Source organism: Macaca mulatta, chromosome 15, assembly GCF_049350105.2.
Source record: "Macaca mulatta isolate MMU2019108-1 chromosome 15, T2T-MMU8v2.0, whole genome shotgun sequence".
Lineage (NCBI taxonomy): Eukaryota > Metazoa > Chordata > Mammalia > Primates > Cercopithecidae > Macaca > Macaca mulatta.
The window spans coordinates 36,892,876-36,905,637 of NC_133420.1; the positions used below are offsets into that span (position 1 = coordinate 36,892,876).

Here is a 12,762-nt window from a genome sequence, read left to right on the forward strand (position 1 = left end):
GATACACCTGCTTGCCTTTTGTTTTATACAGCATTTCCCTATCTTATTGATTCAAGAACTGCTTTTCTTTCTTACCCACTTTCTTTTTTCTTTCTTTCTTTTCTTTTTTTCTTTCTTTCCTTCTTTCCCTTTCTTTCCTTTCCTTCCTTCCTTTCTTTCTCTCTTTCCTTCCTCTCTCTCTCTCTCTTCCTTCCTTTCAACAGGGTCTCACTCTGTCCAGGCTGGAGTGTACTGGTGTGATCACAGCTCACTGTAACCTCAAACTCCAGGACTTGAATGATCCTCCCATCTCAGCCTCTCCAGTGGTTAAGACTACAGGCATGAGCCACTGCACCCAGCTTATTTATTTATTTTATTTTATTTTATTTCTATTGTAGACATGAGGTCTCACTATGCTGCTTAAGCTGGTCTTGAACTCCTGGCCTCAAGCGATCCTTGGGTGCTGGGATTATAGGAGTGAGTCACTGAACCCAGCCCAAGAACCACTTTTCTTCACCGTATCCTGCCTCCAGCTTGAGTATTCTGCAAAAGCCACTTTGAGAGGTACTAATCCAAATCCTTCTCATCCTTCAAGGCTCTTCTGGGAAGTCTTCCTGGATTGTTCCGGCCACGCCACCCTTCTGCTTTACTGGATTGTTCCGGCCACGCCACCCTTCTGCTTTGCTGGATTGTTCCGGCCACGCCACCCTTCTGCTTTGCTGGATTGTTCCGGCCACGCCACCCTTCTGCTTTGCTGGATTGTTCCGGCCACGCCACCCTTCTGCTTTGCTGGATTGTTCCGGCCACGCCACCCTTCTGCTTTCCCCTATGGTACCGCAGCAACTCCCACCCCGCAGTGCCTTCAAAGCAGCTGAGGGTAAGGGACAGAAGCCCCGCCACAGCAATGCTGGATGGCTTTGGGTAAGTCACCCGCCCTTTCTGAGCCTCAGGCCTCTCCTTTCTGAAGGGGAGACACAAGCTCCTGCTCCCTGACCCTCCGTAATCATTACTGCATCCCAGAGCAGGACATTCAGGAGAGCGTCCCTGCTGCAGTCACAGCTGCCCTCACTCAGCAGCAAGCCAAGGAAAGTCAGCTGGGCTTTCCTGTGAGCAGTCCCCAGCTCCGTGCCCCAGAGTTGTCAAATCAGAGTTGTAAAGGTCCTTCTACAGCACCCCACTTTACCCACGGTAAACTGACGTCCAGAGAAGTGAAGTGACTCACTCAAGGGCGCTCAGCAAGTGTGTGGCCAAGCCAAGGCTGGAAACCTTGTTTCCTCCTCCCAGTCGGGTGCTCGTCTCCCGGCTCCACACATGGGGGTGGAAGCAGAGGGCTTCCACTCAGGCCAGCAATGCAGCCACCCCATCCAGGGCCCCTCAGTCCACTACGCTAAGTCTAATTCTAGCCACACAGACTCGAGGAGGGCAAGGGGCAAAGGGAGTCCATGTACATTGGGCTCCTGCTGTGTCTTCCCATAGTCAGCAATATATGTGTTTGTGAAATGATGATGCCCACTGTGCCAGGCATTCTTCACGCATCGCCTGCAAGGGAGGCATCATTGCTCCATTGCGCAGATGAGCAAAATGGGGCCCACAGGTGATGGGACTTGCCCAAGATTATACAGATGGTAGGTGGTGGAGCTAGAATTCAAACCCAGGCGTGTTTGAATCTGTAAGATTCACATTCTTCTCTCAATATCAAGTTTTCTTTCTATTTTCTTTTGAGACAGAGTCTCGCTCTGTCACCCAGGCTGGAGTGCAGTAGTACAATCTCAATTCACTGCAGCCTCCGCCTCCTGGGTTCCAGCAATTCTTGTGCCTCAGCCTCCCGAGTAGCTGTGATTACAGATATGCATCACCATGCCCAGCTAATTTTTGTATTTTTTGTAGAGACCAAGTTTCACCATGTTGGCCAGGCTGGTCTTGAACTCCTGGCCTCACGTGATCCTCCTGCCTCAGCCTCCCAAAGTGCTGGAATTACAGGCATGAGTCACTGTGCCAGCCAATATCAGGTTTTCTTAGAGCAAAGATCACTCAGTCATCCAGGATGGGAGGCAGGAACAAGCCACTATTCAGAGCCCTCTTTCAAGTAATGGATGTTTTTGGGTTGCCAGTGGCTGGAGGACCCCCTGGTGTCCCTTCTTGGTCTCAGCTAAGGCCTTTCAAGATTCCCTTGGGCCTAGCAGGGCAGCCAGTGCTCACACAGCTGACAACTTGTCTTTCCACCCTGCTTCCAGAGCCCCTCCAAGGGAGCCGTGGGTTGGCCATGCTATGACTGACCTCGGTGCGAAGCAAGGGGTAAGACTGTGACTTCTCCTGAATTTGCTGCCCAAAACTGGGAAGCAAGACAGTAACTTTTTCCATCATCAGGAAGGAGTGAGTTGGGACTCTGGGTTGAGAGACCAGGTCTGAGGGGGCCTGAGGGCTGGATGGCCATGAGGCCTGGGATTGGAGAGCCAGGCAGAGTGCAAAGGACATAGGTCAGGGCAATGCAGCGGAAGCGCAGAAAAACAGGAGGGTTCTGAGAGTGATGTAACCAAGACTGCCCGGAGCAAGTGAGGAAGAGCAGCCAGGGAAGAAAATGCAACAACCAATGCTCACCTGCACTCAGCTGTGCTTACCTGTAACAATCACAGTGGCTGCCACTTACGGAGCTTTGCCAAAGCTGGGGCACCTGCTTTAAGTGCATGCAATGAAGTCCTGACAACAAGCCCCTGAAGCAGGAACTATTAATAATTATCCCACTTCACAGGCGAGGAAACCAAGATTCAAAGAGATTAAGCATTGTGTCCAGAGCCCAGTGCTGGGCGGCAGTGCTAGGTTCTATCCCCAAGATCCCCCTGCCAGGGACCCAGCCTCATTCAGCTGTCAGCCTAGGAACTCCTGACCACGGGACTTCATTCAACTGGACATAATGAGAGAGTGGATGTGCAAACCTTTTCCAAAAGGTGCTAGAAGGACTCACTAACTGTTTCTATTGATTCCTCGGAGACAAGGAAACGGGAGCAAAGAAAAAAATTGTACCCCTCTAAATACTCGTTGAAGTATGCCTTTCATTTTTGTCATTAAAATTTTTACCCTATTTTTTAAAAAGGAAGGGTTGCTTTATGTCATAAATCTCACTTCTTAAAAATTCTCTGTATTTACTTATAAAATAATTCTTTTTTTTGAGACGGAGTCTTGTTCTGTCGCCCAGGCTGGAGTGCAGTGGCACGATCTTGGCTCACTGCAACCTCTGCCTCCCGGATTCAAGCGATTCTCCTGCCTCAGCCTCCCGAATAGCTGGAACTACAGGCAGCCGCCACCACGCCCTGCTAATTTTTGTATTTTTAGTAGAGACAGGATTTCACCATGTTGGCCAGGCTGGTCTCGAACTCCTGACCTCAAATGATCACCCATCTCGGCCTCCCTAAGTGTTGGGATTACAAGCGTGAGCCACCGCACCCGGCCTTATAAAATAATTCTTGATGTTGAATTATTGCAGCCATGAGTTTCCTGATTAATTAACTCCTCTAATTTTACTGCTCTAGGAAATTAGAATTGGAAAGATTAATTAACAAAAATAAATTAAAGCAAGCTCTTAGAAGACATCAGTGGATCTACAAGGGCAGGGGAAAGAAGTTTTTTGAAGTTGTTCCTGTTTTTGACTATAATCTTTAGCACTAATTGTTGCTTTCTATGGTATAATCATTAGGTGGGCAAGATTGGCATCAAATTATCTGAACAAAATTCTATAGGATAAATTGTTTTAAAAGCCACTTTCCAAATTAAAGTGATTACATATATATGCATCTGTCTATCTATATACGTTCAGAGAGAAAGAAATTAGCCACTATATGCTATATATCTCCAAGTGTAGAATCATGTTGGGGGGGCTTTTATTTTCTAGAACCTATATTTCTGTAATGTTTGACATTTTACAATAAGCTTATATTACTCTTGTAGTCAGAAGAAAGGAGAAAAAAAGCAAAGAAGATTTACATGAAAACAAAAGTTAAACTGTTTCTAAAACAAAGAAAAAATGAATTGATCAGGCTTGGTCCCCTCTACCTTCTAAACTCAGAGCTCTTTATCTAAGGAATAGGAGGGAGGGAGGACAGAAAGATTCCAGTGATTCTATGGGTTCCCAATTGTGTTCCTCAGGTCCAAGGGCTCCTAGGTCTCTGCACAGCCCAGATTCCATTTGAACAATGGGTTTCAAATAACCCAGCCCCAGGGGGTCTCCAGGGTTCAGTCCAAAAATGGGGGTCTGGGGAGTGGGAGGAGGAGGGTCGGGAATCAAGGGATTCTGAGCTCTCTTGCAGGGCAGTGACCTACGGATTTGGGGGTCATAGAACAAGAGGGCCAAGCCCCAAGTCAGCCCTTTCTAGTGGCTCGCTGTCCCCTCCCTGCCCCTTCTCACACTCCGAGGACAGAATTGGCTTAGAGGAAGAGGCTTTCACAGGAACAAGTCTTGCGTAACAAGCCCTGCTCCTCGGGGATCTATAATTGATGAGGGCGCCGGGGCGAGAACCTTGGCCTGGACCTGCCAAGTGCGGGGGCAGCCTGAGGACTTGCAGAAGGTGGTAAACAGGATCAGCCCTGGGCCTCCCATTCGCACCAGGAGCCAGCGCCTTTCAGGACGGAAGCCCCAAATCTGGGCCCAGCTGGAGCCCAGATCGTCAAGTGTGATCCAAGAACGTCCTGGAAAATCATCAGGAGTCAGGGAACCTGGCTATCCAAGTAGATCCCAGGCCATATCCGAGCTAGATCAAAGATCAGGGAACCTTCAAATGTCGACTCTGAACCAGGTCTGTGCTAGGCCCTTCACGCTTGGGTTTGCACCCTAATCCAATCACTTACTAGCTGTGTGACCTTGGACAAGTTGCTTAACATCTCTGTGTCTTAGTAGCTTCATTTATAAAATGGTGCTAACAGATACCCTACCTGTTAGGGTAAAATGAGTTAAATGAGTAAAGCACTCAGAAGAGTCCCTGACACACAGAAAGTAATAGATAAGTGTTCAATGATAAGCACCTTTTACCAGCTGTGTGAACTTAGGCAAGTTAGTTTACTCCTCTGAGCCTCAGCTTCCTCATCTATGAAATGGGAGCATTCATCCACCCTAAAGGCTATAGTGAGAATTAAATGAGATCTTATAGTCAAGGCTTAATACACGGTAAGGGTTCTTATCATCCTTGTTTATTTCTAAAAATCCAGGGAGCCTATGACCTGCTCTGCAACATTCTCTGACCTGGAAAATCATCCTTCCTGTGTATATGAGAACTCTCATATTTGTAACCATGTTAGACCGTCAGGTTATGCCCTAAGAAACGGTGACTAAGACAAGATAGATTAGCAAACACCTACTCATCTATCTCATCCCTGAACCCCTCTCAGAACTGAGCACTCCCTGGGATCCCACCTGTCACCCCACCTGGAGGCAATGGATTGACTCTTCGTGAGCCTGCCAGTCTCCCCAACTCCTCGGGACACTCTCAAGGGCAGGGACCCACCTTCTTCACTTGGGCACCCTGGTACCCATCACGTGGCCTGGCAGAGGCAAGGGAACACAAGCCTGGTTTGAATGTAGCTTATGTGACCCCTCTGAGCCTCCAGTCTCATCTGTAAAATGGAATTGGAGTTCCTTACCTCCCAGGACAGTTGTGAGGCTGAAATGAGATAACCTATATTCCCGGTATCATGTCTGCCACAGTGTAGCAACAACAAGCCGGTGCTGCTGTTACTGAGGCTCAGTGAATGTTTGTTGAATGAATGATGAATGGAGGATGAGTGATAACACCCACCCAAAGATACACGACTTGCCCAAAGTCTCACAGCAATTACAGGAGGTAGCCTTGGGACCTCAATCCCAATCTCTGTGATTCCTGGGCAAGTGCTCTTTCCACTTCTTGCTCCAGAAGTTGCAAAAAGACCTGGTCCTTCTGCAGCTCAGGGACCCGGCTCCCAAACTTCTTACCTCTCCTTCTGCAAGGTGTCAAGGCCCCAGAAAGGACTGCAGGAAGAAGGCAGAGCTGGACAGCTTAGCAGGAGGAGCTCAGTGCAAAGGGAAACTGGCACACAGGGGGCTCCAGGGAATCCAACCCAGCCCTGCCCAGCCCTGGACTGTGGTTCCCAGGACACACCCTGCCTGTTGCTATCTGAGTCTCAATGATGCTTTCCCATCATTCAATCTCTTGTGCCTCACCAGGGCAGACAACTTCACCCTCCATTGACACAGATGATGCTGAGGTCCAGAGAGGAACAGTGACTTCTCTAAGGTCACACAGCACATCAGCAGCACAGACAGGCTTGAACCCTACCCTAGGACCCTGGTCATTAGAGGTTTGTTGGTTTAGTGGAAAGAATGCTGAGAGTTAGAACATCTGGGTTCTAGTCCTTGGTCTGGCACCAATTCGCTGTGTGACTCTAGGCCAATTGTTTAAGCCTTTCTGCGTCTCAGTTCCCCTTCTCCCCCAGTAAAATGAGATTTGGACTCTGACATTAAGGCCCACCTGGCTGTGAAAGCCTGTGATCCGCCTCTCTGTCCTGACCAAGGAAAACCCCAGCTTTGTAAAACTACAGTGTTCCCAGAGCCCTTCCAGATGGCCAAGCCCCACGCAAGGCATTTCCCAGCCACCCCTGCACCAAATCCTGTCCCAGCCCTGTAGGGCAGGTACAACTGGCTCTCAGGTAACCAGAGAGGAAAGGGAGGCTCAAGGAGGTCAAGTGGCTTGCAGGAAGTCACCAGCATATTAGGGTGCAGTCTCATGGAGCTCCCAGTTTGGCCTTGCTCTGCCCCACCTGGCTAGGAGCTTGGGAAAAGAGCTCCGTCTTGGTCCAGACTGCGAAAAGTTCAAGTTCAAAGGGGATTCTAGTGAACAGAAAGAGGGATGTGACTAGCAATGCCCTATTAAATACCTAATACGGGGTCTTCTGTTCACAAGGCCCTAAGAATTAAGGGGTACCAGAACAGGACCAGGCCAAAGCCCCCTGGGGCCTGCAAGAAGAACTAGCTTTCCACCTCTGGCCCACTCCTCACTGTTGGGGGCTAGGAAAACAACACTATGAACTTACGGGGAATTTTCTTCTCCCCATTTTAAGATAAGGAACCAGAGGCTCACAAAGGCAGTGTGATTTGTCCAAGTTCACACAGCTAGAAAGAGGCCAGGATTTAAACACAACATTGGTTGACTCCAAAGCCTGACCTCGGATCGGTCTGCCCACCGCATCACAAGGCCGAAAGATAGATGGGCCTGAGTGAGCCCTGTTACTGGTGCATCTGTCCCTACTGCTCAAGCAAGGTGGGGCCCAACCCACCTTGTATTTCAGGCCAGACTTGAAGTAGCCTAGGAAGGTGGCCGACTCGAAGCCCTGGACCTCACGGTGCTGCACAGCCCGGCCGTTCAGGTAGTCATCCAGCTGCACGGTAAAGATGGCGGCCGCCCCGCTCTCATCCTGGCTGCACTCATTGCCTAGGGGACATCGGAACAGCATGAGCCTGGTTTCCCAGAAGTACCCCAGACCCCTGGGGAAGAGGAGGACGAGGAGGAGGAACCCCAGCACTGCCCTGACCTAGCTGTAGAAGCTGAGAAAGCCCTTGCCTTCTGTGAGCTTCAGTTAACCCATCTGTATAATGGGACGATGGACCTCATTTTTCTCTAAGCATCCTCCCAGCTCTGTCACATTCCCCTACATTCATTCTCAGCCCTCCTGAGCGTAAATTCAGGACTGGGAGCATCAGCTCAATTCACAGATTAGGAAACTGAGGCTCAGCAAGGGGGCAGGACTTATAGCATCCCACAGCAGAGGTGTGGCAGGGACTCCAGGCTCCTGACTCAAGGGCTAACTGGGGAGTGCCTGGAGCTGGGCCAGGGAGGTTGTGGCGGGGCCCAGGGTCTACAATTCACCCACAGTTCTGAGTGTCACACTAAGGCGTTTAACCCTCATGACATTCCTGTGAGATAATGCAGAGCTATCATCATGTCCACTCCACAGGGACATTGAGTGACTTGCCAAAGGGCAGAACGTGAGTCAGGGGCAGAGTGGGGGTGTGAACTTGGCCAGGCTGGCTCTAGAGTCTAAGGGCACAAACCACCAGTCAAGGGCCCGGCGCATACTAGGTGCACTCAATAATCAGTTCCCTTCCTGGGGACCATGCCTCAAAGGTCTGCACTGTTCAGAACGGGCGCTGGGGCAGGGGCTGGGGGGCCAGCCTCACCCAGCCAGTAGTGGAGGTCGTACTGCAGATTCCCGTTCCTCAGCTGCACTGTCTTCAGGATGACGTAAGCATCGCCCGTGAAGAAGTCTCCATAAAGGTTGGTGGGCACGGGCACCAGATCAAACTTCTCCACACGCCAGATCTGCAGGCCAGGCTCCTTCCCTGCCTTGAGGAACTCGGGGTGTTCCACCACCATGCTGTTGGGCTGGGAAGAGACAGGGCAGAGCCTAAGCAGGGGCAGGGTCCTGGCAGGGAAATGCCCCGGGCATGAGGGAGGGCGGTTTCCAGCACCAAGAGCATCTCACTTGAGCCTCCTGCTCTCCCCACGCCCCAGGCAAGTCTATCCCCTTCTGAGCACCCTGCCTCAATGAGTCAACAAACAGGACAAGAGTTTTATGCTTCAAATCCTGTGCCCTGGCCAGCATCTGTCCCTCCTACTTAGCCCTCTTCGGCTTTTTCTGGTGATGGAGGATACAGAGGGCTCTACCTCCCTGCTCCCTTCTTTTCTTTTTCTTTTCTTTCTTTCTTTTTTCTTTTCTTTTCTTTTCTTTTTTTTTTTTTTTTTTGTGAGACAGAGCCTCGTACTATCGCCAGGGCTGGAGTGCAATGGTGCAATCTCGACTCATTGCAACCTCTGTCTCCCGGGTTCAAGCAATTCTCCTGCCTCAGCCTCCTGAGTAGCTGGGATTACAGGCACGTGCTACTACGTCTGGCTAATTTTGTATTTTTAGTAGAGATCGGGTTTCGCCATGTTGGTCAGGCTGGTCTAGAACTCCTTGACCTCAGGTGATCCACCTGCCTCGGCCTCCCAAAGTGTTGGGATTACAGGCGTGAGCCACCACGCCTGGCCTCCCTTCTTTTCTTATTGCCAATTGGATGTGATAACCAAGGCACAGAGAGGCGAAGGGACTCTGCCGGGGGACCTCCAGCTAGGAAACAGCGTAGCAGGGGTTGCCCTGGGCTCCAAGATCATAAGCTCTGGGACTATGGGTAGACCCCTCAGATGGCAATAGTAAATCTAAGGGTCCCCAGGGCCTCAGCTTGCTCCCTTCCAGCATCTTCAATGGCTCTTACAACTAAAGGGCCCTCCAAGAGCTCATTACCCAACCCCAATCTGCAGATAGAGAAACTGAGGCTCAAAGAGGGGAAAGGACTGACCGAAGGTCACACAGCCTGTTTGCTTTTGCTCTTTGGAAGTGGAAAGATTTCCAGCACGGGGCCTGGCAGACAGCAGGCGCTAGCTCTGTGCATGCTAAATGGGTACACTCGCAAACCGAGGTGAGCCCACCTGAGCCTCCTGTGATCCACGGGAACCCCCTCTCCTCCCTGCACCCATCCCCATCATACCCCCAAGAAGGGTCCAAATGGCTGAGCCCAAGTGGCCTCCTGCGCTGTCTGCCTCCTCCCTCCTGCCCCGCAACACCCCACCCCCAAATTGCATTTCTTGGAAGAGAAGAGGATGCACCAGGGTCTGCAGGAGGCTGTTGGAGATGAGGTGGTTAAAAATGGGGAGGCTGTTAGACATGCACTGGGGCGGGGGCCGGGGTGGGCACAAGAGGGTTAGGCTGGAGTCGAGGACAAAAATCAGCAGGTGCAGGTCACCTCTGGCCGGAGAAGAGATCTGGTGGGAGTAAAAATCAGAGGGGAGAAGTCAGAGAAACCAGGCAGGGAGAGGGAGAAGAACTCAGGCAGAAGGGTGGAAAAACACGAAACCAGACAGGGCAGGGAAGACAGCAGCAAGGAGAGAAGAAATGATAGTAATGACCATAAGCAAACAGGTGAGGTCGTACAAGGAAGAAGGAAATATTGGAGAGGGAGAGAGATCAAATGAGAATAAGGAATCGGAAATGGAAGAAGACATCAGAAGAGGGAAGGAGAGAAGTGAGGCAGAGGGGAGAAGAAAACAGAGAAGGGAAAGGAGAAATCAGGAGGCAGGGGAAAAGAAATCCGGCCAAGGTGAGGTTAGCTTCCTGGGAGGGAACAGCCAGGGCCCCCAGGCTCCCACCCTCATCTGCGAGCCAGAGCCCCAGAAGCAGCAAGAGATACTTACAAAGCAACAAAACAGTTTTTCCATTCTAGACCTGAATTACTCCCCTTTTCCTAGCGCTGTATCTGCAAGAACTTACAATAGAGAGTTACTCCGGGAGCCCCGGGGCCCCCCGGGCACTCACCCGCGCCTCGGGCACCCGCCCCTGGGGTGCCCTCGCCTGGGACGCCCCCTGCGACGCAGTGGCCGCGCGCGCGCGGACGGGCAGCGACAGCGCGCACAGCGCCAGGAACAGTGCGCAGGGCAGCGCGGGCGCGGGGCGATGCGGAGCCATGGTGGCGACAGCGGCGGGGGACCCAGTCGGCAGCAGCGGCCTCGGGTCACCGACCTTAAGTAGCCGCCCGCCCATCCCGCCCAAACCCGGGACCGCCCCGCAGGGAGGGCGTGGGGCGGGGATCGGTCTCGGATCTTGGAGACATCTGGGTTCCCACCGGGATCGACCCGACAGGGCGCGGCAGTTCCTGCACCCCAGATCCGGGGCGGAGACCCAGCACCGGGCTTGGCATACAGCAGGCGCTAGCTCTGTGCACGCTAAATGGGCGCAGGCACGAACCGCGGTGAGCCCAGCTGAGCCTCCTGTGACCCACGCGAGCCCCCTCTCCTCTCCGCACTTAACATCTCCAGCAAAAAAATAACATGAACTAACGATTTTTGAAAGCTTTTCACCGACGCATCAGCACATCCTTTTCAGAGATAGTACAATGGCCAACCCATTTTACAGAGGGCGGAACAGTGCAGGGTGGTGAAGCAACTTGCACACAGCTTGCAAATGGTGCTGCCTGGATTTAAACTCAGGCAGCAGTGGGCCTGGGCAGAACCCCCACCAGGCAGCATGCACCGCAGCAGGGCAGGGGACCCGTCTCCCGTGGGCAGGTGAAACCAGCAGGACTCAGCTGAGCAGACCGCTCAGCTCCTGGGATAGCCCCTCCTACTTTACCCAAGACGGCCTTTCTTTCCTTCTTTTGAAAAAGTGTTTGTGTTTTAAAAGTTTTATTTTGATCAAAACGTAACATCACATGTCTGTACACAGTTGTTTCCTCTGCCTCCCATTTACCTCTCCCCAGGGGCAAGCACTGCTATCTACCTCTTTTAGCTGATGGTTCAGGGTTTACCTTCAGGTCTCTAAACAAGCCCTTGTTACTTCTTGAAGTTGTTTTGTTTGGTTTCCATTTTAGGTACTATTCATTGACTCCCCTGGGGGAAGACAGAGTTTGCCTTTCCTTCTCACTCCCAGGCTCCCTTCCCATCCCCACCCCTCCACCCTCCCACTAGAGTCACTGGGTTGGGGAAGAGCTATCCAAACTGAAGGCCTGCTTCCCACCTCCTCCAACCCCTCTCCTCCCTCCTAGCACTGCGCAGAATCCAACTGCTCCACCTCTAAGTTCTCTTTGTATCCCAGACCTCCCTTTCACCCTGCAGCCTGATGCAGTGACAGGAAAGAGGACTGGAGAGTTGGAGAGCTGGCTTTCATTCCCACCTCCACTGTGCATGTTTTCAATGTCTCGTTCTTCTCATCTACTAAATGAGTACAGTAGTTGAGGATTAAATCAGTCTGAGGGTATGAAAATAGCCCGGCCAGCAGCTAGGTAAATGTGAGTTCTCCACCGCCTCCCCAGAAACTATGGTCCCCCTTCCCAGCTCCTCCGGAAGTCCAGCCTCTATCTAATCAGGCTGAAGTTTGCCCTCTCCCACTCACAACTTGCTCCCACCTAAGGGGGGATGTGGTTCGGATAAAAGGCTAAAGGAACACAGAGGACACAGTTCAGGCTGGAGAGATTATAAGAAGGCTTTGTGGAGAAAGGGACTTGTGACCCAGGCCTTGAATGACAGGGAGGCTGGAGATTAAGAAGAAAAGACATTCCAGGGGGAGGGGACACATAGGCAAAGGGCAGGCAAACATAACCATATCCAGTGAATTACCCGGGGTCCAGCAGGAAACACAGGGAGCAAGAGGAGAGGAGGCTGCAGAGGGCAGCAGGGGTCACCAAGGCCTGTGTGCCACACCGAAGAGTCTGAACTTGTCTCGGTGTCTGTGGGGGGCCCCAGAGGGATACCTGAGTTCTCAGAGCTCCAAGTCCAGGCCTGGGCCTGCCCAGCCTGCAGTGGGCCAGCTCTGGCCTAAATTCAGAGAGCTCTCCCTTCCCCCTAGCCATTTGGAGGATGATATTATAAAAAAAAAAAAATCCACAGCTCCCATAGGCTCTTAATGGAAGCATAAACCAGTTTCACCTCTCTAGATAGCAATTTATCCAAACTCAAAACACACAATGCAACAACAGTTTCACTTTCTACAGAATTACTTACCAACAAACACAAAAATATATGTGCAAGGATGTTCACTGAAGCATTGTTTGAAGAAAACTGGAAGGGACCCAAATGTCCTGGTTAAATAAATGATGGAGCCACCACACAATGGACACTATGCAGCTGTGAAAAAAGAATGAGCTACATCTGATTGTGCCTGGCACATAGTAGGCACTCAGTAAACACAGGGAGATCTCCAAGTGCAGAAAGCAATTGCACAATAATGGCTATAGTA

The 12,762-nt window shown here is 51.4% G+C and overlaps 1 protein-coding gene across 50 annotated transcripts in view; it reads right to left on the reverse strand.

Annotated features, from left to right (window-relative positions):
- The window catches only part of GSN (gelsolin), a 64,819-nt gene that overhangs the window by 22,807 nt on the left and 29,250 nt on the right, over nucleotides 1-12,762 (reverse strand). For 11 of the 50 annotated variants that reach the window (XM_015116931.3, XM_077968122.1, XM_077968126.1 and 8 more), the window contains 2 exons: nucleotides 8,177-8,381; nucleotides 7,276-7,430 (listed from right to left, as the gene is read on the reverse strand). In XM_015116931.3, the coding sequence (XP_014972417.1) occupies nucleotides 7,276-7,430; nucleotides 8,177-8,372 (351 nt within the window). In that variant the 5' untranslated portion in view covers nucleotides 8,373-8,381. Of the gene's footprint in view, nucleotides 1-7,247; nucleotides 7,521-8,046; nucleotides 8,837-10,226; nucleotides 10,298-10,654; nucleotides 10,700-10,869; nucleotides 10,924-11,335; nucleotides 11,495-12,100; nucleotides 12,651-12,762 lie in introns of those variants that run through there. The other 39 variants (XM_077968139.1, XM_015116928.3, XM_077968137.1 and 36 more) reach the window with 20 other exon arrangements.